Raw genomic sequence first — 27,792 nt, forward strand, 5'->3', positions numbered from 1 at the left:
AAGATATAACCTAGAACGTCACCTGCACACACTCTCCCATGTGTCCCTCCTCTGCCGTCAGCACCAGAGGAACATCCCACTTGCGTTTTGGCACAGAGGCGGGCCTAAATGCGTCGTCTAGTTCTGCTGGTTTCTGAGTTCCAGACAAACGGCCACTTCACGCGGTTTTTACCTGGAACCTGCTCTTTTTACCCAGCCTTCTAAGTTATCCACGTTAATGGCATCTTTTTTGTTCCACAATAAATTTTATTTAGGAAAGCAACATACAGTCACAGGTATTTCAGACAGTGCAGCGAACTGTAAAGACAAATACAAAAGACACTTGGGATACAACTGGCTGCCTTCTGTTCTTCTGGACACTGGATCTCACTGGAACTAACTAGGTTTGCTTTAGCGTTGGCCAAGTTCAGAACCAAGTCTGTGGCCGCCTCCGGCACCTGTGGCCATTTCGTGGATGAACATTTTATGCTGTTTTTTCATCTCTGTCGTTCATTCATTCGCAAATGTGAGGGATGGTGCTGAGGTCACAAAAGGGAATAAGGAACGCTCCTTGCCCGCAGGGGCTCACACTCTTATGGTGAGGCAGTGACGTAACCGGTTGGCCTAAGATCGTGTGGCGAGTGTTATCAAAGGTGTGAGCTCAGTGTGGTGCAGGGACCACAGGACAGCCATCTGACCCAGCTTTTGGGGTGGCCGAGAGGGCTTCCCGGAGGAGGTGAGGCCTAAGATAAGGACACCTGGACAATCAGGAGGCATGTCAGCCAGGCAAAGTGAAGACCTCCCGGTTCGAGTCTGACCCTTTTCTCAACACCTCATTTAAGTCCCTCATCTGACCTGTCCTTCCTCCTTTGAAATTCTACATCCCACGGTTGGTTCTATTCACAAGTCCCTTCTTTGCACTGGTGGTGAATTTCCACACGCACACACCTCATACGAGGATGCTGTCTCCTCGAAGACGGGAGACTTTTCACTGCACCTACCACTATGTGTTGGACAAGTGGCCGCTTAGCGGACCCTGGCTGGGAGGCGGATGGTGTTTGTGCGACTCAGCACTTCTCCAGCACCTGGCTGGAGCCAAGAAGGATGGGGAGGGTGGTTGTTGTAGGTGATGGGGTCTGGGATACGCAAAAGATACACAAAAGAAACCACACCCACTAGGCTGCTGTCAGGGCCAGAGTGCTTGGAACACTTCTCTTTTTACTAATGCAAAATGCCAGACCACAGAACTGTTCTCAACAGCACAGTCGTTTGGAAGAAAGGAGCAAACAAGTATTCACTGCAACCGAAAACCAGACAATAATTACGCGGCGCCCACTGCCCCCAACACCCTCGGAACCCACGGGCCCTGAAGACGGCCGGCAGCTCAGTCGAACGTGATCCGGAAGCTGCGCTCCTGCTCTTTGCGACGCCCCTCGCACACCTTGGTCACCTCCTCCACCTTCCTCTGCAGCAGGGCCGAGTTCTGGTCGATCCACTGCAGCGAGTCCATGTGCGCGTTGAGGATCTTGCAGATCTGCTGCAGGGGGTCGCTGGTGTCGGCGGGACCTCCAGACGTGTTCAGGTGCTCGATGATGTCCTTGAGGTCTTGGGCCATGCGCTTCAGCTGCGCGTCGATGTTCTCGGCGAGCTTGTAGGTTTTCTCGCGCTCCTCGTCGGCGTGCTGCAGGTAGACGGTCCCGCTCTGCTCCTTGACCGACTCCTCCAGCGGGCTCAGCAGGTCTTCCAGCTCCTTCTGCTGAGACAGGATGAAGTCGAGCTCTTGGTCCAGCCTCTTCTGGTCCAGCTTCACTTTCTCCACCTCGCGGTGGAGGGTAGTGATCTTCTCCCCATTCTCGATCAGCGTGCGGTCCCAGGCGTTGACCTGTGTGGCCTGCTGCAAAAAGTGCCGCTCCTGGTCCTCCAGCTCCAGGCTCCACTTGTTGATCAGACTCTCCAGCTGGGCGTAGGTCATCACGGGACTGGCGGACGCCCCCGTGGGTGCACCGGAGCCAGGAGGCACGGTCGCGGCAGCCGGTGCGTTGCTGGCGATCCCGGCCGGTGCCAGTGGCTTCAGGTTCAAGGCAAAGCCGGCGGTGGTGGTGGCCGCCGTGGTGGTGGCTGTGGCAGTGGTGGCCGTGGCAGTGGATGTTGTCGTGGAGGAGGTAGAAGCCGCCCCGGGGGCCTTTAAGCTGAAGCCCAGCGTTCCGGCCCCGGGTGCCGCAGCTGTGGTCGACGGGGTACAAAGGGAAAGCCCGGTGGTGGTGGAGGAGGCTGGAGCGGTCGCTAGCGAGGCGAACAGCGTGGGCCCGGCACTGGTGGTGGCCGTGGCGGGTGCAGGAGCAGCTGGCTGAGTGGCTCCTGCTCCAGTGGTTGCCGGCGTGGCGGGAGTGAAGGGCAGTCCGCCCAGTGCCGTGGGCTGGGCCAAACTCCCCATGGAGCCAATATTGAAACCGGAGGTCCCGCTCTGCGACGTGCTTCCGCCTGTGAACGAGAATCCCCCCGGTGTGGTGGACGGAGCGGCAGAGGTGGTGGTGGAGCCGAACACAAAGCCAGCGGGTGCTGTGCTCTGGCTGGAGGTGACAGTGCTCGAGATGGCGTTGGTGAGGGTGCTGCCGCCGAGCCCAAAGCTGCCAGGGTGAGCAGTGGCTGGGGTGGCGGCTGCATTGCTCAGGTTTAGCTTCGGAGCGCTGATCCCTAAGGAGAATCCCGTTCCTCCTGTAGCAGGAGTTGTGGTTCCAAAACTGAACCCTGGGGTCTGTGTCGCTGGAGCTTGGGTGGTGAGTGAGAACAGGCCAGTAGAAGGGGTGCTTGCAGCTGGCTGGGAGGGAGTCCCAAAGTTAAACCCGCCAGTGCCAGACGTAGAGAAAGAGAAGCCGGTAGCAGGCGTGGTTGTTGCCGTCTTTGCGGTGCCAAACGTGAACCCGCCTGTGGGGGCCCCAGTGCCTCCAAAATTAAACCCGCTCATGGCTCCAGATTCCGGCGGCAGCGGCTACTCGGACTCCCAGAGCAAATCCCTCGGTGTCTGCAACCTTGGGAAGATTTTCAAAGCACAGTAAGTCACATGATCAGATGGCAGTTTGGGAAAGGCAACCTCAATGGCATGATGGAACGTGTGGAGGGTGGCGGGACTTTGCATAATTATAATACGTGCTCGCCACCCTGCTCCCTGCTACAGCCCAGACAGGCCCTGTTAAACTAGCAAAGAAAGATTCGGAAGCATAAGCCGGTGCCCTGGGGGTCAGGTGCTCGGGGCTAGATGTGCTTGGGCGGTGCGCAGCCAGGTTCAGCACAAGCAGGAGTATCTGCTGCCGTGGAAGAGAAGGCCAAAGAGCAGGCACCTGAGGTGACCTCGGCCCCGAGGAGGGCACACAAAATAACACCTGGAGGACCGGCTGCCCAGGATACCGTGCCAACCACAGGTGGGAGGTGGTGGGCGGTGGGCTGATCTGGCCGAGTGCCACGCTGACTGCCCTTCTGGACTCACAGAAAGGCCCCAGAAAGCTGAGCTGCACGGCAGGGCCTGAGGTGGCGAAGGTCCCATCTGTGCACACCCCTGACCTGTTAGGAGGATGGAGGGAGTGTTGGCACATCCCTCTGCCCTCCTTCTAACTCAGGGGTGGACGGGAGACCCCAGTCAGCTAACTCAGACCTCCCCTGGGACTGCTCTCCAGGCGCTCAAGCGGAGGTGGCCTTCACCTGCAGGTGTAGGGCACAGAGGATGCACATGTGGGGCACCCCCCTCCTTTTCGGCCATCTGCAGCCGAGCTGCCACCAGAGAGAGTGACAGTGGGGAGAGGGAAAAAGTGATCATGTGCCCAGAGGATCTACACGTACTCAGAGGCCCCACCCCATCTTCCTTAGAAGCTCCGTGAGCCAGCACAACCCTGTTCAGTCTAAGCCGACTAGATTTCTACGATTTCTGACTGAAAAAGACCCAAGCAGAGTCACCTGTTAGCTGACGCAGGGGCTGCTCACAGACGCTCACTCTCACTAATACCTGGAGACAGGGATTCTGTCCTCGAGACAGAGTGGGGTGAGGACAGTGGGGCTCGGAGGGCTGCGGTAACTTGCCCAGGACCTCCCAGCCAGCAAGGGGTGGAGCCAGGAGCTGACCCCAGGCCACAGGCCTGTTTGCTGACTTCTACTGGCCCAGCATGGGTCCCGACAACAGGGCACTTTCTCACACCAAGCGAGGGGATTAAGTTTTCGGTGTAAGGGAAGAGCTGCGTTACACCTACTGACAGACTCTTACGACACACAAGAAATGTAAGAAGTGACAACAAAGGGACCTGGGCAGAATGCACATCACTAGTGCAGTGTGATCTCAGCTGTGGAAAACAGAACTTTCAAGGAGGGCGGGAAGGGCTAAACGGCTGATGGGCATTAAGGAGGGAACTTGTTAGGATCAGCACTGGGGGTTACAGTTAAGTGTTGAGTCAATAAATTCTACTCCTGAAACCAATGTTACACTGTATGTATGTTAACCAAACTAGAATTTAAATAAAAATTTGAGGGGTGCCTGGGTGGCTCAGTCAGTTGAGCATCTGACTTCGGCTCAGGTCATGATCTCATGGCTCATGAATTCGAGCCCCGCGTTGGGCTCTGTGCTGATGGCTCAGAGCCTGGAGCCTGCTTCAGATTCTGTGTCTCTTTCTCTCTCTTGAAATAAATAAACATTAAAAAAAAATGTTTAAATAAAAATTAAAAAAAAAAGAAAAAAAAAAGGAGCACAGGAAGGAGACACACCGATGTGGACAGGGCCCATCTTTGGGTGGTGGCACTACATCATCTCCTTTCTACTTTGATGTTTGTTCTGTCCATACAATGGAGGGACATAATCTATAAGCCTGGTGTTTCAAAGAGGCTCAAATTATAGGGTGTGGATTCAGTCTGAGGAACCAGTGAACTTATGCAGCCAGGTTTTAAAATCACAACTCAAGTAGGATAGATGGAGTTACTGAATTAAACAAGCCTCCCCTAGGCTGGCCCTGCCTCAAAGGTGACTGGGGTTGGGGTGGGGCCAGACCGAGGTGGGGAGGTGGAGCTGACCCTGAAGGTGGTGGGAGCCCTAAATAGTTTCCAGTGGAGTCAGTATGGGAAGTGCTATTAACCATGTGGTCCCCCTGAAGATGCCCACACCCGAATCCCTGGAACCTGGGAATATGCTGCTGTGTGCGGCAAAAGGAATTTCCAGGTGTGATTAAATTAATGGTTTTGAGATGCAGAGGAAGCGACCCAAGCATGGGAACACACAGACCTCTAGAAGCTAGAAAAAGGTGACAGCAGGTGCCCTGCTGACACCCTGCTTTTAGCCCTTTTGAGACTGAATTCGGACTTTGACCTCCTGAACTGTAAGAAAATAAATCTGTCATTTTAAGCCAAGAAGCTGCTGTAAATTTGTGAGAGCAGCCATAGGGAAAGAACACAGTTGGAAAGCATAAAATATCTGACAGACCTGAGGTAGGACCTAGTGGCTCCCTAGGGCTCCGGTTTCAAACGAGGGACAGGAAACCTCTCTGAGACTCAGTTCCCTTATCAGGAAAGTGGGGCGGTAGCTACTGGGCTGAAGCGAGGCCAGCATCCGTGGGATGCGAGCTAGGGTGCTCATTATCACTGCTGCCATGCGCAGGCACACGCTTGAAAGTTTTACTTTGGGGACAGCCTCTGGAAGCTGGTGAGGAAAGAAGGAAAGGAGCCCAGGAAGGGCCGCAAACACCCAACTGTAAAGAAGTTCTTCTGAAAGAAACGCGGGGGTTGAGGCCGACCTCAAGTTTAACGCGAATTCACGGTAGGCTGCCACGAGATGTAGACCCCGGGGGGATTTCCAGGCAGCCAGGTGTGCCCGGCACCGTGCTACGTACACTCTCCCTAGCCAGACCCCCAGCTAATTTCACACCGATCCTACAGAGAGGTCGGGATGACTGTGCCCCAGCACAGATGGGAAAAGAGAGGCTCAGATGGAAGTAACTTGTCCATTCTTATCCCACAGTGGGCCCTGAGCCCTGGCCTTGGGCTGTAAACCCCTCTTTAGTTCTACCCTATCAAACAGGTGCACCTAGTCACAGGGCAAGCAGCCCTGCTTTGGGGCACGACGCTATTCTGCACCCCAGCCTCCATCCAATACCCGCATTTCTTACTTCCCTTTCATCCAAGACAGCAAAGGTAGTTCGGAGGCAAGACAGCTCCCTGTCCTGAGGCACGAGGTTGGTTCTTCAGACTTCAAGACCTGTGTTCGAACTCTGCTTCCACTGCTAGCCGTGGGGACTGGGGCAAGTTATTCCTGAGCCTCTCCAAGCCTCAGTGCCTCCCTCTGTAAGGAGGACAATCCCCTCCCACTGTGGAGAACAAGGTCACAACTGAGAAGCCTGGCCCAGGGAAGGCATCCCCAAGTCCCGATTCCTTTCCCCTCTCCCTCTTCAGGACCAGTTTTACTTCTGCAAGGGTCTCCAGGGATCCTCTTGTGGCCCGGGTCTGAGGAAACCTGTGGCGGCTGCCCCTCTCCAACGTCCACTGCACCCTCTGCCTTCCTGGCAGAGCCTGCCATTCCGTTCTCCTGTTCCGCATGGACACGCGCCTCTAAGGAGAGGACCTCGGGGCTGCCTGGTCTAAGCCTGGGGACCTTGGCTGGCTGCCCGTCAGCACCTCTGGGGGCAGGTTCTTGGGGGCGGCGCCCCGGCCGTGACATTTTTATAAAGCTCTTCCGGGGGTTCCGGGAAAGGTCCCTTCTCTCCCGCCACAGCAACGCCTGAGCCCCCAGGGCCGCCGGCGCCCCGCACTGGACCCCTTCTTCATGAAAGCCCAGCTCCCCACTCAAGTGCCGCATCAAGCCAGGTCCATTCAGGTTACTGGCGGCCAAAAGCCTCTGAACAGCTACCACCTACGCGTCTCAGTTCTCAAGACCTCAGCCCCACAGAGCTTCTATGAATAAGCTGCAGCTAAATTTTTCCACAAGAGCATTTATAAAAAGGTCTCTGTAGCTGTTAAAAAACTAAAAGAAAAACAATTTTCCGTGGGGGGCTTTTGTGGCTTCATGGTTCACCATTTATTAAATGCCTCACGTGTTTCTGATTCTACAGGAGCCAGGAGCTACTCGCAGTGGCAAACACACAGCGACTCGGCCCCACCCTTTGCACTTTAGATGTATTATTGCTCATTTACTCCTGAAAGCAGGTCCCTTTCCTAAGCCAGGAGAGTGAGGCCCAGAGGTTACTTAAGCCATGGCCCTCGTCCTTGAGGTGGCCAAACGTGACCTTCAGTACCAAGGCACCAGGCAGGGACAGGACCGGGTCGCGTGTTGTACGAGCAAGGACAGGTCCTCACGCTGGCCTGGGTTCTGGGGAGCACTCTCCTGGAACTGAGTGTGGAGGGGAGATGTGAGATCAGCCAGGATCGGCCAGGCGGGAGGGGAGAAGGGCCTGGTCACAGGCACAGAGAAGCTGAAACCGCAGGTGTGTCTGTGCACACGGTGAAGGGTGGACTCGCCAGGCCCGGATTATCCAAAGAAAAGACTGGCCCGTGTCTGGTTCCTGGGAGATAACCTCCAAGCCCCCAGAGCATCCTGCCAGCCTGCCCTCGGCAGGGGCCAGAGACCAAGTGACGAAGATCAGTCACGCAGATGCTCCGTGCCTGTGTGAAGATCCTGGCACCAGGGCTCAGGGGAGCATCCCTGGAGGGCAACGCTCCACGTGTGTGGTCACACAACGGTGCCTGGAGAACCAAGTGCGGTGCTGTCGGGTCAGCTCCACTGGGAGACGAGCGGGAGCTCACACCTGGTCTCTCCCAGACTCTGCCCTGTGCATCTTTTACCTTTGTGGACTCTCCTCTCTCTTTTGCCGTGACAGGGGCAAAATCTAACAGGTTTGCCGAGTTTTAGGAGTCCTTCTAACTAATCAGTGAACACAAGGGTGGTCTTGGGGACCATGGTGCACAGTGTGTGTATAGCACCACGTGACGGGAGCTGTTGGTCAAGAAATGACATGCTGATGCCTCAAACTTGGGTTTCGAGGCAGCCAGGGAGGCACTTCACGGGTAGGGAGACTAACATGGCAGATGTGGGGAACGGACTGGAGGAGGCTGGGGTGATGGTCTAGGCCAGAAGCCAGAGCCAGGACTCTGAGGACAGAGGAGAGAGAACCGCGGTTTGGGAAATGTAAAGAAATGGAGTGATGGCTGTGCGGGGCTGTCTCAGTTAACGAGGCCGTCAACCAAGACCAGGACCTTGGGAGTTTCTCACAAACGTGTCTGAAGAACATACACTATTTCAAGACTTTTCCACTTTCACCAAACGGGCAAACTTCCCTACAAGAGAAGCGGACGGTGCTTGGGCCAGGTGCTGAGGGCTAGATGGCCACAGATGTGACGCCCAAGTGGGCCCGGAGTGAGGAGGGGCTGCCTCGAAGTCACCGAGGGAGTCGGCGACAGAGCGGCCTGCCCTGCATCTGTCCTTGTTTTTCACACCACATCCGTCCGCCTTCACAGCCCAGGAGAGTCGGAGATTCTGACCACCCCCAGCCCCCGCCCCGGCTTTGAAGACCACCGTTCTCTGCCACCACCTCCAACTTCACTCAGGTCCGCTAACCTGACCTGTGCAGTTCCTTTGCCACTCCGAATCCCAACTCAGATTACCTAATTTATTTACTCTATTACTTACTCAGCCCTATTCTATGTACAGGGATGACAACGGAGACAAACCAGACTCTCTGCAGTGCAACACTCACTCATACAACAACTATTTGTGAGCACCTGCTATGTCCAGACACCGTTCGAGGCCCTGGGATTATGGCTGTGACTGAGACAGAGGCTCCTTGCTCTCACGAGGCTTGTATTCCAGCCAAGGAGACAGGAGAACAACGAACTTCACAAAGGAATTATACAGCATGCTAGAATAGGCTAAGCACTATGGAGGAAGCAAAAGTGGGGCAGGGAAAGGGGAACACGGTGGCGGCACGGGGGCAAAGGGGTTGACTGAGTCACACCGAGGGAAGAGCCACGACAAAGTCCTGGGTGGGACATGATGACAGGCAGCCAGTGTGGTTAAGGTGCAGGGGCCACTGTCCCTGCACCTGGGACTCTCTCCCTCCCTGTCCCAGCCCCTTTCCTCTATCTGAAACAGGGGTGTTTGGGAATGAATATGGAGGGGGAAACCTCAGCCTTGGACTGAAAGGAATGGAAGGATTGAGAAGGCAATGGGGGGAAGTGGGGAGTGTCTAGGTGGCAGTATAATGGCCTTCATACGTGTCCACCCCCCTAGCCCCAGAACCTGTGAATAGGAGACCTCACATGGCAAACAAGGACCTTGCATGTGTGATTAAATTAAGGATTTCGAGATGGGGAGATCACCCTGGATGGCAGCATGGGCCCTGAATGTAATCACAAGGGTCCTTAGGTGGAATGGGAGGTGGCAGAAGAGTCAGGAGGTGTGACCATGGGAAGAAAATTCCGAGAGATGCTGTGTTGCTGGCTCTGAAGACAGGGCTTGGGCCAGAAACCAAGGAATGTAGGGGGGGTCTCTAGAAGATAGAAAAGATGGACTCTCTCTGAGTTTCCAGAAGGAATGAGATCCTGTGGACCCATTTCAGATTTCTGACTTCTAGAACTGTAAGAGGATAAATGTGTGTTGTTTTAAGCCACTAAGTTTATGATCGTTTGTTACGACAGCAATAGGAAGTGGACAGAGGAATAGGGGAGAGAGAACAGGATGGCCTAAATCTAGATACACGGCTGGGAAACACATCCTAGAGTTGGGGTCGAGAAAAGGGCTAGAGCGAGAGGAGACAGGGCCGGGGCAGGTCTGCCTCTGTGCATCAGGACCAAGGCGGGAGGCTGCTGCAGTCGCTGGGCCCCGGCAGCTGGGGAGCCGGTGGGAAAAGAACATGCAGCTGCGATTCTGAGAATCAGGATGTCCTCTGCTGCTGGGGCGACCTCATCAGCGGTGCGGATGTGTATGAAACCCAGCAACAAGCCATCTGTGACAGAGGGAGGGAAAGGTGGCCTGGGAGCACCAAGGAGGGCTCATAATGGAGATGGTGTCCACCCACAGGATTTCTCGCTTTTGTTCACTGCGGTTACCCCCAGCACCTACAGTGGTGGCCGGCATGCAGCAGGCGCTCCCTAAGTGACTGTGACCGACTACCTGGTAACTCAGAACTACCACTTACAGAGTGCCACCTATGTCATGGTACTGGGCCAGAAATACTAGGTAGCAGCCCAACGAATCCTTTCTGGATGGGAAACAGGATCAGAAAGGTGATGTGACTTCTTCAAGGTCACACAGCAGCAAACACCAGTCCCAGGATGGGAATCCAGATCTTTCTGGAGCTAAGTCCTGCTGTTCTGTCTGGAACATGGGAGGAGGAGAGGTCAGAATTAAGTCTTGAAGGATGAGTGAGGTTCTCTGGGCAGACAGGTCACCGCAGGACTGACACACATACAGGCAGCTTCTCTATAGCTGTGGCGGGAGCGGCAGGCAGTGGGGAGGGGGAGCCGGGGGCCAGGTCACAGAGGCAGACTGCCTCTAGTCCATCTAGCAGAGACAAAGCCATGATGCTGCTTCCTTTTCTGATGCTAAAGCTGGCCTTCGTCTCCTCACCTCAGAAGCGTAAGTACCGACCCTTCCACACCAGGCTCACCCCACTGGGGTAGAGATAGAGGCTGTCCCCTCCTTTACACCGGTTCTACTCCACTTCGTTTGGGGCAGCAATAAGTCAAGCCAAACGGCTCTATTTCCCAGGGCTCCTCGGTGGGGCTTGGGATTGTGAGTCCAGGGTTTTCTAGTCCACTGATGGGCCAGGAGAGGGACTGCAAGCAGTAGGTCAGGAGGGGTCATTAGAGGTCCAGACTGTGGGGGCACCCGGGTGGCTCAGTCGGTTGAGTGTCCGACTTCGGCTCAGGTCATGATCTCGCGGTTCGCGAGTTCGAGTGACTGGGCTCCGTGCTGACGGCTCAGAGCCGGGAGCCTGCTTTAGATTCTGTGTCTCCCTCTCTCTCTGCCCCTCCCCTGCTCGCGCTGTCTCTCTAAAATAAACAAACTTAAAAAAAAAAAATGTCCAGACCGTGGACTTCTGTGCACTCTGAGGACAGGGGCCTTTGCTCGTCCTTTTCCACGAGTCACCTGGCAAGGCTCTGCAGCCCACCTGCCAGAGCCCCTGCTTCTCCACTCCTAACCCTGGGATCTTAGATTCTAAACTCACCGCCATGCCTGTTTCCTCACGTGAAAAATGGGGGTTACAGCTCATGAATCATGTGGTCTCTGTGAAGATGAAACTGTCTGATCCACGTCAGGCACTTACCACACGGTACACCCTTGGGGCCCAGGAAAAGCTACTCTCTTATTATTCTGGGAGCAACTGGAACAGATGCTCCTGACATTTCGGCCCACAGCCACCTGGTGGCGCTGCCAACAACGCCAAGGCCAGGTGGCGCCCAGGAAGCAAGGATGAGCCATCTGGGTGGGAGCCACCCTTTCCCCCCAAGAAATTAGCAATTTAATGGGGGAGACTCTGGATCTCCTGGGTGGAGAGATTTAAAATAAAATGAAGGAAAGAAAGAAAAAGAAAAGGAAGACAATTAGCAATTTAAGAACTTGCAGGAAGTGTGATCACAGGCACAGAAACCAGAGAAGAATCAAGGGGAGCAGGAGAGAAAAGGGGGAAAATGAGAGACTGAAGGGACCTTCGCCTTTGGCCCCCATCGGCGCAGCCAGGGAAATCTGGTCCCCACTGAGGCTCAAACGCCGGCTGGAGCCTTTGCCAAGTGCGTCAGTGCAGGAACTCCCCGTCCACTCTGCTGCCCCCGCCCCCACAACCGTCTCCCCTGGGCTGTCTCACCAACATGCGTTCGTCGGCCACTCACCCCAAGTCCACCAACTCTGCTTCTTAAACTTCTCTTGAATCGGTTACCCTCTCTCTCGGAGTCAAAGAAAACCCCTCTAACCCACAGGGAACAGGTGAGTTCACAGAGCCTACCCTACGGGAATGGAAATCAACTGATAAGCACAGAGCAGCTCGCTGACCAGACCGTAACCAAGACAGAGTCTCCACTGTTCCAGGCTGAAGAGGCAGCAGTGAGGGGTGTGCGGCCAGACTGGGGTGCAGTATGAAGCCACAGGAGGGCTCTGTGTCACAGGATCTTGTTTTGAAGGACCCCCACCCACCCCGCGGGGGGCTGGGAAGGAGGGTGGCGGTCAGGGTCCGGGTCACTCGTGGGCTCTTACACGACCGCCCGGCCCGGTGGGCACAGCCAACCCCGGTTGCAGGAAACCAGGAAACGGAGCCTCTGGGAGGGGCAGGGATGCTTTCCTAAGCGAAATGGGCAGCAGGGAAACCTCAGTACTCGCCACTGCCTAGAGGCCTTTCTCTCCGCAGTACATGGTGTCCCCGACAGAGAGGGCAGGATAGACGCCCACCTCTCACCTCCTTAGGCCGCTTGGGATTCTGGTCCTAACTTCCTCCAGCCCGCCCCTCCCTGAGGACCAGCACACTCGAGGCCCTTCCACCCCCAGGTGTATCGAACTTGTGTTAAATATTAGACACCTGTGAGGAGATGACAAGCAGAAGGCGTGTCTGTCCCTCTGTTTGCTCTTCAGGGGGAGGAGCGGTGGAAAGCCCCACTGCTTGTCTCACTGCTGCCTGTCTCTTCCTTCTCCCAGGAGGAGTGCCCTGACCAGGTCCCTAAATGTCCCTGCATGCTAACTGCTACGGAAGCTTTGCCACACGTGTTCCATTTCTCTACCCACTGACGTGGTGGCTGTTTTAGAAATTTTTAAAATTCTTTTTGCAAGCAGTCTGTTCACGTGGTTCTACATTCAAAAGGGAAATAATACCCTGGTCTCCGTCTTCCCCTGTCCCCACAGCCACCAGCTCTCCTCCCTGAAGAAACGCGGCTAGGTCTCCTGTGCCCCTTGTCAGACTTCTGATTCATTTAAGCAAATGCAGTGAGCTCTCTACCCCTTCGCCCACAAAATGTCATGTGCCGGACGCGCTGGTCATTTTTCACTTACTAGATCTTAGGATTCCTCTTAAGCAGGCTTATTATCCTCGCTGGAGAGAGGAAGAAACAGGCTCTCAGAGGGGAACCACCTTGGCCGAGGCAACGACGTCCTGCCTCAGCTGCCTGCTCCTGTGGGCTGCCTCCAGCTGGTACCTAAATGCTTCTTGGATTCGATATTCCCAACCTCCTCTCTCCTCCCTTCCTTCCCCTGGAAATACTAGTTTTACCCTAAGGGAGCACTAGCCAGCTAATTAGCAGCTGCATTCTCCTTTACTCTAACACCCATAACTACATCCGAAGGAGCTCACATGGCAGGAAGAACGGCAGTTTTCCCATAGGGAAAACAAATTAGGTTGAGACACGCACGGAAAAGAAGTCAGGAAACAAAAGAAGAGTCAATTTTAAGAAAGATTTTAGAACAATTCTTAGTATATTTTGTTCCTCTTCTATTGAAAGATTTTTCTTCTAACTGCATTAAAAAAATGTTTATTTTTGAGAGAGAGCGCGCACACACGAGCATGTGCGCAGGGGAGGGGGGGGGGGGGGGACAGAGACTCCTAAGTGGGCTCTATGCCGACGGCAAGAGAGCCCGATGTGGGGCTCAAACTCATGAGCTGTGAGATCATGACCAGAGCTGAAGTCAGATGCTTAACCGACTGAGCCACCCAGGGGCCCCTAGCTGCATTTTTAACATTCATATTTTAACTACAGAATTAATACATCAGGCCTTCCTTTAAAATAATGTCTTGCACATCACCAACAGAGCTAAGATTCTCTTAACACCACCCTCCAGCCTGGTGCCCACACCTGTGAGGTAGCCGCTGCTAAAAGCTGTTGCCTATCTTTTATCTGCAAACTTGTGTGTGCATTCAGAGCCTGAGGAAATGAAATGACTCCGATTTCTCTTTTCCTGAACAATACGGCAACAAGCATGCTCATTCACACCTTTGGCACAGGTGCATTTTTCCAGGATGATCTCCAGAAGCAGAGTTGCTGGCTGTGGACACTTGCAGTTTGGTTTTATTGGGGATGACCAAATTGCCCTCCAACCTGCCTATACCTGTTTTTATCCTGGTTCCTAAAGAGAATCATTTCCCTACAACTTGCCAGCACGCGAGATTACGAAAGTCCCACCCATCTGATGGACCAACTGCATTTACTAAAAAATAACGATAAAAGCACTAACCATTCGGGGCGCCTGGGTGGCTCAATCCGATAAGCATCTGACTCTTGGTTTCGACTCAAGTCACGATCTCATGGTTTGTGACAGCGAGCCCCGCATCAAGCTTTTCACTGACAGCACGGAGCCTGCTTGGGATTCTCTCTCTCCCCATCTCTCTGTCCCTCCCCCACTCAAGCACACTCACTGTTTCAAAATAAACTTAAAAAAAAAAAAAAAAAAAGCACCATTCAGCACTCATTATATGCCAGCATGTGTTGGCACTAAGTCCACTAAGATGTAGAACAGGACAGACCCTGTGCTGGGCAAACAAAGACAGTAATATACGGTATGGCTACCATTTTCATGAAACCCAGAGTGATATTTAAATATGAATAAAAAAATTACCAGAATGGAAAACAGATACTCAAAAACTTATACACAAATATTCACAGGAGCACTATTCCCAACAGCCAAAAGGTACTCTCATTGCCTCCGTCATTGCACTCCAGCCCCACCTGTTCTTGAGGCCTAAAGTACTCCTGCCTCAGGGCCTTTGCACTTGCTGGTCCCGTCTCCTGAAATGTTCTCCCTTAAGTGTCCCCAGGGTTCACTCCTTTACTTTCTTCAGCCTTTGCTCACCTACTCAGTGAGGTTTTCCCTGGCTATCCTTAGGACTTAGCACCATCTGAAATAATATACTGATCTCACGGATCTCATTTATTGTCTCTCCATTAGGATGTCGGCTACATGAGGGGCAGCATTTTTGTCTGTGACTTCCACTGCTGTATTCCCAGTTAGTAATGGTTGCTGGCCATCACAGGCACTCACTAAATGGTTGTCAATGGCACTAAATGGATGTCAATGGCATCCAGGAGTTTCTTTGTGCCAGGTGCTTTTTGTATACGAACTCCAACCATGAGACAGGTACCATTACTATTTCCCTTTTAGAGTTAAGTAACTTGTCCAATGTCAACATGAACTTCAAAGTCAAGATGAATACAGTAAGGTCTTGGGGCACCTGGGTGGCTCACAGTTCATGAGATGGAGCCCTGGGTTGGGCTCTCTACTAACAGTGCAGAGTCTCCTTGGGATTCTCACTTGCTTTTTCTCTCAAAGTAAACAAACATTAAAAAAAAAAATTTAGGGGCACCTGGGTAGCTCAGTCAGTTAAGTGTCCGACTTCAGCTCAGGTCATGATCTCACAGTTTGTGTGTTCAAGCCCTACACTGGGCTCTGTGCTGATAGCTCAGAGCCTGGAGCCTGCTTTGGATTCTGTGCCCACCCCCCTTCTCTGCTCCTCCCAGACTCGTATTCTGTCTCTCTCTCAAAAATGAGTATTAAAAAAAATTTTTTTTTAATTTAAAGGGGTGCCTGGATGGTTCAGTCAGTTAAGCGTCTGCCTTCGGCTCAGGTCATGATCTCATGGTTCATGGGTTCAATCTCTACATCAGGCTCTCTGCTGTCCACACAGAGGCTGCGTTGGATCCTGTGTCCCCCTGACCCCCGCAAAAAATAAAAGACTTAGAACCTACTGGAAACCTAGGGGAGATGACGACTACCTTCACCTGGGGGATGGGTAAGGGGAGGGCCAGGGAAACCCTCCTAGAGAAGAAAAAGGATATTTAAGCATAGTTTTGAGGAACATGGAAGAGTTAGGGTAGGGAGGGGTTAGATCAATACCTCATTCCAGGCAAATGGTCGGACAGGCAAGGGCCTGCTGCCTTATGGAACAGTGTTAAACACCCTATGTTAAAACCACAAGATGTCAGAGAAAATACACAAATGGCCAATAAGCATAGGAAAAGATGTTCATCATCATTGGCCACCGGGGAATGCAAATCACAACACAACGGAAGATACCAGGCCACACCCCATAGGATGGTAATAAAGATGGACAAGGAGTGTTAGCGAGGATGCGGAAAAACTGGAACCCTCATTCACCGCTAGGGAATATAAAATGGTCCAGCCACTGTGCAAGAGTCTGGCAATTCCTCAAAAGGTTAAACACTGAGTTACCCTACAATCCGGCAATCCCATTCCTAAGTATCTCCCAGGAGAAATGAACGCATATGTCCACCCCAAACTTGTACATGCGTTATTTGTAATAGCCAAGAAGCAGAAACAACCCAAATGCCCACCAACTGATGAATGGACAAAATGTGGTATATCCATAAAATGGAATGTTATTCAGCCTTTAAAAGCAATGAAGTATTAATATATGTTACAAAACAGATAGACCTTGAAAGCCAAAGGACCTTCTATGACATGATTCCATTCCAATGAAATGTCCAGAAAGGCAAATGTAGAGACAGGTCAGTGGCTGCCTAGGGTTGAGGGATGGGGGAATGGGGAGAGACTACTAATGAATGGATATGGGGTTTTGGGGGTAGATGATGAAAATGTTTGAAAATTAGATTATAGTGATGACTGGACAACTCTGTGAATGTACTAAAAACCACTGAATTGTTCACTTTAATAAATGGATGTGCATTATACAATACCTCAATAAAAGCCAATAAACTAACCAATAGGTAGGAGATGCCAGGAAGGGGTTGGGAGGGCAGAAGTGAGCCTGCAGAAGTAGGCAGTGGCCAGACTCAGTCCTGACTTTACCTTGAGGGCAGGGACTGGGCAGAGGAGTTTCCAGACAGGATCTGAAATGCCCTCAGCTGTGAGGCTATCAGGGACTCCTTGAGACATGCAGTTAGGCATAGAGAGGACATTCAGACTTGGAGAGGGACTCTAAGAGCACCGTGTGTGTGTGTGTGTGTGTGTGTGTGTGTGTGTGTGTGTAGAACCGCACACACTTGTGCTCCCTCCCCAGCTCAATCCCTGTAATCAACACCAGCATCTCGAGGGAGAGGCAGTGATGTCACTGGTTGGGGAGGAAAAGGCCCAGGCCAGGTTGTGGTAGAGACAGTTGCCATGGAAATGGTTTCTCTGGGAACCAAGTGAAAGCCACCAGAAGTGAGGGGGGTGGGCAAGGCGGCCTCGATTCTGAGAACTAGAAACCAATCACACCTACCCGCCTCTGGGTATCAATCACCATGCTAATATTTCTGGACATCTGTTATGTGCTGGGCCGTTGGCAGTGCTTTACCTGCACCGACTGCCAACTTTATGAGGTGGGAATTATTCAAAACCCCATTTTACAGAGAAGCAAGCTAAAGCCAAGAGAACTTTAGTAACTTACTCCAAGTCACACAGGTAGTCAGGACAGACCCAGGCTATCTGATCCCAGAGCTGAGCTGCTAATCACTCACTAGCCTCTCCAACGCGACATCGTGTCCACCTTCCACACCGTGTGCCATCTCTAGCGCTCCCCATCCTCTAAGGACATCCGGGGCATCTCCATCAGCTTCCAGACTTGTTCAGGTTTCACTCTGAATCCAATTCAGTGCTGTCTACCTCCCCAGCCACAGGCTAGACTCCCAAAGGCTAGAAGCTAAGAAGGCCATTAGCTGCTCTTTCCTGCCCCCACCTCGGGAATCTGTCCCTGCTCTGGGCGGGGGCTGGCAGAGGAGAAAGGCAAAGGGCTCTTGAACTCAGAGCGGGGCTCTGCTGGCGCTGACCCAGCGCTCTCCATCGGGCAGTCCCCACATTCATGGGGACCTATGAGGCATTCCTGTTGTGGGCCTCTGCCTCTGCCTCAGCCTGTCTCTTGCTCCCCGCAGCTCCCACTACAACTGGCCATCCCGAGTGCTGGCTGGGTTCAGGTTCTGCTATATTCCTCTGTGCTCAAGCAGCCCTGTGGGGACTCTGCATGTGTGACCCACCACATGGCAGGGACTCTCCACCTCTCTTTCCCCATTTGGAAGGATGGGCACGTTTGCTTTGAGAAAGGAAAAGCCAGGCCCTGGTTCGCTCCCGTCAGACAGAACTTCAGAGAACACCAGGCAGGGCCACTCCAACTGTGGTGGATGAGACAGAACAAGACCACTCTGGAATCATATTTCAACACAGACAGATGCACAAACCTTGTCCAAAGCACAAAATGACCCAAATCCCCTTCCTGGCTCAGAGCAGACGGGAGCTTCTTACCTTAACCATAGCATTAGCTGGGCCCACTCCTCCTGCCTCTAGATGAAGTGGAGATACCCAGTCCTGGACTTGCCTCTGCTGCCCAGCCTCCAATCCAGAGCCAAGCATGCTTCCCGAACCCTTCCCAAAGCTACCTAACCCCACCCAGCTCCCATAAGAAGTTCTCCATAACACCCACTTACTGAGACGCCCTGAGGGACCCAATGGTGGAGGGCAAGAAACCCGATGTTCAACTATAGGTGCTCCTGGCAGCCTCTGGCATGAGGCGCGGACAGATGAGGAACAGACGGGAGAGTAAGACACCAGCCCCTCTTTAGCAGGCATTTGACCCTCAACGACAATTCCTGAGGCCTCCTTCCCTGCTCCCCACAAACACTGTCCTCTCGACTCTACATGGGGCTGGGGCTGAGCAAGGCCCTGCTCTTCCTCAATCTTGATCAGTTCAGCAGGGAGCGGTGTGGTCTCAACATTCAGCATCTCTGGAATGGAAGTACTTGGTTCCTTTTGTTCTCTGCTCTGGGCAGCGAGGATTACAGATCTGAGGGTGAAGGGGAAATCACTGAACCAAAGGTCAGGGAGGACCCACAGCCTGAGTCTCATCCACACTCATGGTTCCCTGGAGTTTCTCTCAATCACTTGCCAACCTTTTAAAACTTGGATCTCACAAGAAATGCTCGATTTCCAACTTCATAAAATCAGCAGCTCTGCACTGCAAGGTGGGGTCACCCCTGAGGTGCCTTTGGGGTTTCCCAGGGGCTTTGTTGGCCTCTCCTGAACACAGGCACTTTGCGTTTAAGGAAAGGCTTGTTCGTTGAGCCAGGAACTGTTCTACGCCTTTTCGTGTATTATCTGACTGCACCACTGCCCTCTGAGGGTTCTGTTATTGTCCCTACTTTAGTGATGAGACCACTGCAGCACACAAGGGCCCGGTATCTTGCTGGAGGCCACAGTGCAGTAAGTGATGGCATCTTGAGCTCTGGGCACTAGGGTGTCAACTACCTCCAGTTTGCCCAGTCCTCTTCCTATAGCCAGTCCCTGTGGGCACAGGAGGGGGCACCCTAGGGCTGGCCCTAGCTTTCATCTTCCAGATGAGAAAATAGGCTCCCTTGGGAGGTGTGATAGGCTGGATAATGGCTCTCCAAAGAGGTCTACATCCTAGTCCCCACAACCTGTGAACAGATTACCCTACCTGGAAAAAGGGAGTCTGCAGATATGATTAAACTGAGGATCTTGAATGAAGATATTCTGGATGATCTGGGTGAACCCTAATGTAATCACAAACCCTAATGTAATGTAAGTGGGAGGGCAAGAGGATCAAAGGAGAAAATGGGAGAGGAGATGATAGAAGCAAAGGTCAGAGTGATGCGAGAAGGGCCATGAGCTGAGGAACACAGGCGCCTCTAGAAAAGGCAAGAAAATGGATTCTCCCCTTGAGCCTCCAGAAGGAACACGGCCCTGCAAACCTACTGTAGACTTTCAGTCTTCAGAAGTGAAAGGGAACGAAAGTGTGTTGATCTGAGCCACTGCGTTTATGATGGTCTGTTGCAACAGCCACGGGAAACAAACACAGAAGATGAGCACCGAGGGTGCCAGAGCCAGTACAGCCACGTGGGGCCTACCCAGGCTTGAAGGGCCGTGGCTGCTTCTGCCGAGGGAGACACCACAGGAGCAGCGGAAGGGCTCCCGAGGACTCTGAGCTACTAGGCCACGTGGCGGACTTATGCTCTGCATGCCTGGCCCCTGTACCGCCCTTTCCCCAACCGGGCTGGCCTTGGCCCTCCTGCCCTTGTTTGCCAGGACACCACCTCCAACTCCTGCCCCCTTCCGGGCCTGCAGGACCCCGGTACCTGCCCTAGCACCTCTTCAGAGAGAATCTAGGTCCGTCTGATGCAAACTGGGTGCCTTTTCTATCATGCCAGGCCCAGTCACCTTGATTGGGAAACAGCGAGGGGCTTCCACTGGGGCAGGAAGATGGGGAGGAACAGGTCGGAATCGATGTAATTTGGCAATCGTGAGCAGCGGCAAACCTGAGGTGAAGGTCTAGATGAGGCGGCCTCCCGGCAGGCTATGCCCTGGACTGCGGGTCAGGGACCTCACAGAGCCTAAAGAAGACAGGCTCTCCCTGGGGCTTGTGGGGTCTTGAAAGCTATGCGGTATTGTGGAGGCCTGGGCTCTACCTAGCGGTGTGACTGCGCACAACCCCCTTCACCTCTCAGGGCCTCAGTCTTGCCCCCTGCAGGACCAGCAGGTCGGCCTGTGAGCTGAGGCCTCTTCTCAACACTGGTCTCAGACACTTGGGATCCTGCATACGTGGCTGCTCTCCTTCTCCCTCCCTGGCAGCGCTGGGGCCCCTCCCCAACTCAGGCCTCTAGGGCCTGGCTAACCAGAAACTGTTGCCAGGTGTGTCAGGGCCCCCAGAGAATCCCCCCACTCCCCCTCCCCATCAAAGAGCCAGGGTGATGCAACCTGCCTGCAATGGCCACTGCACTCCCCAAGCCTGGCTCCTCCGCACTGAAAAAGAGTCCCCAGAAGCCCCGCCCATGCTCCCAGCCCCAGCTCAGGAGTTGAAGGGACTGGGGCACCTGGACCCACGTGCAAGACTGCAAGTCTTAGGGAGGCAGCGGCATTTGAGTCCTGGAGGTGCCATGGGTCCGGGGTCAAGAGGAGGTACAGGAGAGGGCTTGGGGTGCCAAGACCCGGGTTCACAGGTGGCCATGGATGACCCACCAGTCACAAATTAGAATACACCGGGAAGGGCTAGGGAGCTAAGTGTGTGAACTGGCACCCACTCAGTAGGAATCAGTCAAGCTGCTTTGATGGGACAGCTGGCACCAGGGCTGAACCAGGTGAGATCCAACAGCTAGGGAGAGAAAAAGCTGCAAGGGGCTGGGACAAGAGGACCAGGGTCCCTGCCCCAATGTCTCCTCGGTCAGCATATGTGGCATGCAGCCGGCAACATGATTCCCATACTAAGCAAGTTCATGTCCAATAATTAACAAATATCCTACCTGGCCACCCTCTCAAAAACCCATAATCCCAGTCTACAAGACAAAACCAAGTTGAGGAATATTCTATAGAATGACCAACTCTTCAAAACCGCCAAGATCATGAAAAGACTAGGAAAGTCTGAGAAACTGCTGCAGAGACCAGAGGCTAAGGAGACATGACGACTAAATGTGATACGGCATCTGGAACAAAAAAACAGCATTAAGAACAACTAGTGAAATGAGAATAAAGCATGCACTTTAAAACCCCCTTATCGGGGCGCCTGGGTGGCGCAGTCGGTTAAGCGTCCGACTTCAGCCAGGTCACGATCTCGCGGTCCGTGAGTTCGAGCCCCGCGTCGGGCTCTGGGCTGATGGCTCAGAGCCTGGAGCCTGCTTCCAATTCTGTGTCTCCCTCTCTCTCTGCCCCTCCCCCGTTCATGCTCTGTCTCTCTCCGTCCCAAAAATAAACGTTGAAAAAAAAAGAAAAAAAAATTAAAAAAAAAAAAACCCTTATCTATGTGGGTTCTTTAGTTGTGACCCATGTACCACAGTAATGTTAGATGTCAACGAGGGGGAAAACTGGATGAGGGGTATATGGAAACTCTCTGTACTATCTTTGTGACTTTTCTGTAGATCTAGTCCACATGTATATCATAGAATATCTTTTCAGAAAAAAACTCAGACTTTGGTGGGTAGTGGGGGGGACACGACTCTCTGCCAGCAGTCCGTCCTAATCCTACCTATGGCTCAAATATCTATACTGAGAAGTAGAAGGAAGGTCGGTCCTTAAGTCTCACTTAAAAGGCTGGGAGATCTTTTAAAGCACTTACTGCCTAGCAGTGGGGATAAAACACAGCTGCCTCAGTAACAACCACCACCACTACTTATGTAGCACCTGTTTGCCAGGCACTAATCTAAGTGCTCGACCTGAATTTATTTAATCCTCATAACAGTACTAAGATGTAGGCACTATTGTTTTGCAAACTCTACTCCTGATGTGGGGCTCAAACTCACGGCCCCAAGATCAAGTCGCATGCTTTACTAACTGAGCCAGTCAGGCACCCAAGAAGTAGGCACTCTAAACTGCCATGTATATTGCTATGTTTCTGTTAACTAAGCTTCATACTTTATTCTGGTACTATTAATGGAGACTGAGGCACAGGGAAGTAAGCGAAATTGCCAATAAGCTAATAAGTGGGGTAGAGTCAGGGTTTGAACCCAACGACCTAGCGCCACAGTCTGTGCTTAACTGCGACTCTGTGCTCCCCAGGTAATCATGTAGGTCAAGTCCTCAAACACTGGCAGAGTGGACAGCTAGTGCTCTAAGTGAAAGTGGTCCGATCCCAAGAAGGATTTCCTGCATGTAACAGAAGCCTGCACATCTTCATTCCCAGATACCTCTCAAGTTCAGGGTTCCCCCACTTTCTTTGGATCTCATAACTCTCACAAGCGATGAAAGCTGAACTCCAGGTGTCCTGCTGTGGGCAGATGCAAAGTGGGGAAGGGTTTCTGAAGCAAAGACCCAAAACCACCTGGGCTAGTGGAGGGCCTACTGCACAGGAAGGGAATGGCCAGGAAGCCCCTCTGTTTAGTAAAGGGAAGTGCAGATCTCACTATTTCCGGCAGGTTTGGGAAATTGATCCGGGGAGGCTGGGGGACAGCTGAAGCAGAGGACCTTTTGAAAGAAGTGCTGAGGATAAGAGCTGATGCAGAAATAAGCTGATGGAGAGTAAGAGGATGGAGAAAAGGCAGTTACGGTGATGATGCTGGCTTCTCTGCACCCCACACAGGGATGTGCTGAGCGTCCATCATCTACGATGGGGAAGGGTGGGGATGGCTGGAAATTACAGAGACCTTGAAGGAGTGACCTACTAGCACATGCTGGATGTTCAAATGTCCGGGGCTTTTGCCAGAGCGGGAGGAAGGCGTAAGGGTTCCTATTAAAAATAAAATATGTTGAAAAATAAAAATGAAAATAAAAAACGTTGAAAAATAAAATAAAATACGCTGAACAGGTACATAAGAGCCCGGCTCTCGGTTTCACAGGCATCGACCTATTTGATTCCAACAAACAACCTCACCAGGTATACCTGATTTATTAATCCTCCTCATTACAGGTAGTTAGTCCCCAATCTACGAGACTAGAGACGTTGTCACTTGCCACCCTCGAAGGTCTGAGATTTGAAAGGCGCGCGATCTCATCGTGACTCACGCCAGACTCTAACCCACAAAAAGGTTTCTTAGCGTGGGGCAGTTGGGGGATGAGGACACTAGCGTGTGGCTGGCCGGAAATTCGGGAAGCGGGGGGAAAAGTGAACTGGCGCAGCTCGCGGGGGGGGGGGGAGGGAACCGAATCCAGAAAATCGCGGGGGGCGGCTGGATCCCAGAGTCAGAGGAAAGGGAGGCTCGGAACCCCCGGGGTAGGAAAGATGAGGAGGGTGGATCCCCAAGTAGGAGGAAGGGAAAGGTCGAACTCTAGGAGTCGGGAGGAGGAGGGGACTGGATCCCAGGATCCCCGAGAGGTAGGGACCAGGCCCGCCCCCCGGTTGGGACCTCGTGGGGTGGGGCGGAGCGCGGAAGGATCCTGGCGGGCTGTGCTGCGCCACCCGCGGTATATCTGTCCCCAGTTCCCGGGGCCGCCTCATTCCCCATCCTCAGATCACAATCTCTCCTCAGACTACCGCGACGCCATCTCCGCCCGCATAGCCCTGGCTATGGCTCTGTAGCCGCGACCCCTCCGTGCCCCGGCCCGTCTCTGCGCTCACCGCGCTTGCGCTCTTTGCTACCGCCTTCTTTCTTCAGCGGAGGCCGCCGCCGCCTCTCTGTTCCACAGCCATGGAGTGAGTAACCGCTCGCCCCTCCCTCTCCAACCGCCTTTCCCGCCCTTTCGAAGCTCGCGGCCTTCTCGACCAGGTCTCGTGGGGGTGGGGTGGGGAGACGAGAGTGAGGAATCACGGTCGCGCAAGCGCAGAAGAGAAAAGACGCGCCGTCGGCGCGTGGCCAGGCATGCGCATTTGGGCCGATGGGGGGAAGGGTGCGTTCTTGAGAATGTTGGTGTTTAAAGATGGCCTGTGTGCAGGTGCGCCTGCGCACTAGCCCCTAGAGAGGGTGCCTTGTCTCCCACCCACCGTCTCCTTGAGCAAGTCTGTCCGCGAGCGGTTACTCACGTGCACGAGCCACCAGAGCCCGCATTTCTGTGTGAAGGGCGGACGGAAGCAACGGCACATGCGCACTGACCCCCCGATCCCCCGCAGGCGTAAGAGCAGTTGGCTCGGTGGCGGAGCATGCGCTTTGGCCCTCGGCTAGAGAGCCGCGTGTGAAAGGGTCAGGGGTGGGGAGCTGTTCTCTGCCGGCCCCTACACTCTCCCGCTCCATGTTGCTCAGGCGCACAGCACAACTTACCTTTGACTCAGGCACCCGCTCGGGGGAGGGGGACTGATTTAGATTAGTAAGGCGAGGCTTAGAGGCAACCTGTTAAGAAGGGGGTGGAGCTAGGATCACCTTGGTTGCAAAGGGTGGGGCCTTGGGGAGCCCGTTGTGAGAGGGGGCGGGGCTAAGCAAACATCGCTGAGGGGTGGGGTTTCAATAGACAAAGCGGGGCCTTCGGGAAGGGGTGGGGTTAAGGTAAATATGGGGGCGGGGCTAGAGGGGGGTCACCGCAAAGTTGAAAGGAAAGAGCGGGACTTGGTGTTCTACGTTGACAAAGGGGCAGGGCTGGGGCAATTCCCCTGAGAACCGATTCGAGCTTGCATCTAGGGATAGGGTGGAGCCTAAAGAAGGGGTGTGGCTGGAAGAAAATTGTGGGATTGAGTTTTTTATGAAGTTGAATAATTGCGGGGGGGGGCTGGGAGGGGCTTAAGGAAATTCCCCTGGGAGACCATTATGTTTCTATATTGGAAGGAGTGGGGCTTGGATATTCTAAAGGAAAGTAAGTGAGGGCTAACGAGAATTCCCTTGGGAGTGGGTGGGGCTCAGAGATTTGGGGAAAGAAAGCATTGGTTTAGAATTCTGCGAGCGCAAGGTGCAGTCTCGAGCCTAGTTGGAAGGCGGAAGGGAAGACCCTGGGGACTTGGGGGTGTGGCTTGGTTACCCTGTGACTTTGGCTGTGGATAGCCTCTGACACTGACTACTTTTGTCTCACCTGTAGGTCTTCCACTTTCACCTTGGTGCCTGTCTTTGCCCCGCTGAGCAACTTCCAGAGCCTCCTTCTAGCTGTTGGTTCAGCCTTCTTCATTGCGACCTGTGCCCAGAGCCCGTGCTGCAGCCATGTCACTCCTGGCGACCCTGGGGCTGGAGCTGGACAGGGCCCTGCTCCCAGCTAGCGGTCTGGGCTGGCTCGTAGACTATGGGAAACTCCCCCTGGCCCCTGCCCCCCTCGGCTCCTATGAAATCCTTGGGGGAGCCCTGGAGGGTGGGCTCCCAGGGGGAGGAGAGCCCCTGGCAGGTAAGGACAGGTGGAGAATGGAGGTGGGGTGAGCTGGGGCATGGGGGACAGGGGAGAAGAATTCATTTATTCACTCAAGAAATATTTACTGAGTACCTGTAATAAGCCAGGTCATGTTTTAGGTGCTGGGGGATACAGCTGAGACAAGACCAACATAATCCCTGCCTTCCCGGAACTCACACACTAGTGGGGAGGCAGACAAAAGACAAATTAAGTGATGATATATTGGGATAAGTGGGAAACAGTAGCTGAGCCAAAAAAATAAAAACACAGCCTTAGTTTACAGTGAGTAGCCAGGAAACATATAGGTAACATTTTGGCTGAGACCTAAAGGCTGGGAAGGAATAAGCCAAAAAAAGACCCAAAGGAAGAGCTTTTCAGGTAGAGGAAACGGCATATGCAGAGGCCCTGGGGCAGGGGTTATTTTACTCATTAGTGTTTTCCAAACGCTTGGCACATGGTTTGTTCTCAATAATTAATGAATTAAAGATGAAACGGGTGTGTTGTGTGTGTGAGACCTAGTTTGTCTTTAGGGATGGAGAGTAAATCAGAAACTATGGACGTAGGGTAGTTAGTAAAGATTATTTGGGAATGGTTGAAGATCTAGCTGGTTGAGTTTTGTTGTTTGAGTCATTGGTTGGTTGACTGATCCATTGATTGGCTGCTTAATAGGTTGACTGGTTGCTTGACTGCTTCATTCACTTAGTTGATTCGTTAGCCAACTGGTGGGTAGTTGATTGGCTGGTTAACTGGTTGGTTAGATGTTTGATTTGTTGGCTGGTTTGTTGAGGGGTCTGATGATTCAAGGGTTGGTCGGTTGACCGATTGGCTCGTAGGTGGTGTCACTCAGTGAATGGGATGAATGAAGCCGACACGAATGAGCACCAGGTGAGGCAGGAGACCGGGAACTCAAGGAAATTTATGTCCCTCCTCCAATTCTCCAATTCTCCAGGTGACGGCTTCTCTGACTGGATGACTGAGCGGGTGGACTTTACAGCCCTCCTGCCCCTGGAGCCCCCCTTACCCCCAGGTGCCCTCCCCCCACCCTCCCCACCCCCACCTGACCTGGAGGCCATGGCCTCTCTCCTCAAGAAGGAGCTGGAACAGATAGAAGACTTCTTCCTTGATGCGCCACTCCTCCCACCATCCTCCCCCCTGCCTCAGCCGCCACCACCAGCGCCCTCCCTCCCTCTTCCACTCCCCCTCCCCACCTTTGACCTCCCCCAGCCCCCTGCTCTGGATACCCTTGACTTGCTGGCTATCTACTGCCGCAGTGAGGCCGGGCCAGGAGACTCAGGGTTGGCATCCCTGCCCCCACCACAGCAGCCCCCCCCCCCTCCACCTCCACCCTCTCGCCCGGCCCCCTACCCGAATCCTACCACCACCCGAGGGGACCGCAAGCAAAAGAAGAGAGACCAGAACAAGTCAGCAGCTCTGAGGTACCGCCAGAGGAAGCGGGCAGAGGGCGAGGCCCTGGAGGGCGAGTGCCAGGGGCTGGAGGCTCGAAACCGGGAGTTGAGGGAGAGGGCTGAGTCGGTAGAGCGCGAGATCCAGTATGTCAAGGATCTGCTCATTGAGGTGTATAAGGCTCGGAGCCAGAGGACCCGGAACAGCTAGAGGGGCTTTGGGCTGTAGGGGGCACTGGTCTTCATCTCTGGCTCACCTCTATTTCTGGGGCTGGGGTCAGAGGATCCCACCATCCCCTTTTCTGTCTGACTTTCTCCCCCTCCCTCTCCTTTTATCTTTGACTGCTCTCGTCCATTTCTGAATTTGCCCCCCCTTCTCCCACCCAGAATCCTGGAATGTCTGGCCTTACTCAACATCTCCACTTCTCAAGTAACAGCTGAGGGGCTGGGGGCCCAGAGACGGGGAGCTTGCAACCCTGGTCTCTCAATCAGGGAAGTGAGGCCAGGAAGCTATGCAGAATGAATGTGGAACAAACAGGGGAGCCCCCTGGGGATGTGAGCCAGGGAGGGTCTTAAGAATGGCCCCTGTATAATAATATAACCAAAAAAGCAAGCCAAGTGACCTTAGGGAAACATATTTGGGCAGGAAGCCAAAAGGTGGCCAAGTTCACAGAGCAGGTGAATATGCAGGTAGCCGGGGAGGTGGGCAGGGCGGGGGAATGGCCATAGTCGGGACTGGGTGTTCATTTTAGCTCTGGGAGGAAATCAGTGTTTTGTTGTGGGGGG

General features: G+C 53.5%; 3 protein-coding genes across 17 annotated transcripts in view; 1 reads left to right on the top strand and 2 right to left on the bottom strand.

Annotated features, from left to right (window-relative positions):
• The window catches only part of IL4I1 (interleukin 4 induced 1), a 37,164-nt gene extending 12,474 nt beyond the window's left edge, over positions 1-24,690 (bottom strand). For 8 of the 13 annotated variants that reach the window (XM_027038173.2, XM_053210528.1, XM_053210530.1 and 5 more), the window contains exon 1: positions 23,922-24,057. The gene's annotated coding sequence lies outside the window, so the exon portion shown is untranslated. Of the gene's footprint in view, positions 1-6,116; positions 6,290-23,921; positions 24,058-24,558 lie in introns of those variants that run through there. The other 5 variants (XM_053210525.1, XM_053210523.1, XM_053210524.1 and 2 more) reach the window with 2 other exon arrangements.
• NUP62 (nucleoporin 62) lies at positions 226-24,685 on the bottom strand. 2 transcript variants are annotated; one of them, XM_027038179.2, is made up of 2 exons: positions 24,559-24,685; positions 226-3,008 (listed from the first exon to the last, which is right to left on the bottom strand). In XM_027038179.2, exon 2 carries the CDS (start codon positions 2,942-2,944, stop codon positions 1,364-1,366), a length of 1,581 nt encoding a protein of 526 aa, XP_026893980.2. In that variant the 5' UTR covers positions 2,945-3,008; positions 24,559-24,685; the 3' UTR covers positions 226-1,363. The 2 variants fall into 2 exon arrangements, with proteins under 2 accessions (XP_026893980.2, XP_026893979.2); XM_027038178.2 differs by lacking the exon at positions 24,559-24,685 and adding an exon at positions 23,922-24,056.
• ATF5 (activating transcription factor 5) lies at positions 23,727-27,792 on the top strand. 2 transcript variants are annotated; one of them, XM_027038185.2, is made up of 3 exons: positions 23,727-23,996; positions 25,304-25,600; positions 26,553-27,792. In XM_027038185.2, the coding sequence occupies exons 2-3, from the start codon at positions 25,423-25,425 to the stop codon at positions 27,215-27,217; spliced, it is 843 nt and encodes a 280-aa protein (XP_026893986.2). In that variant the 5' UTR covers positions 23,727-23,996; positions 25,304-25,422; the 3' UTR covers positions 27,218-27,792. The 2 variants fall into 2 exon arrangements, with proteins under 2 accessions (XP_026893986.2, XP_053066507.1); XM_053210532.1 differs by lacking the exon at positions 23,727-23,996 and adding an exon at positions 25,066-25,084.

The sequence above is a fragment of the Acinonyx jubatus genome, chromosome E2 (genome assembly GCF_027475565.1).
Source record: "Acinonyx jubatus isolate Ajub_Pintada_27869175 chromosome E2, VMU_Ajub_asm_v1.0, whole genome shotgun sequence".
Lineage (NCBI taxonomy): Eukaryota > Metazoa > Chordata > Mammalia > Carnivora > Felidae > Acinonyx > Acinonyx jubatus.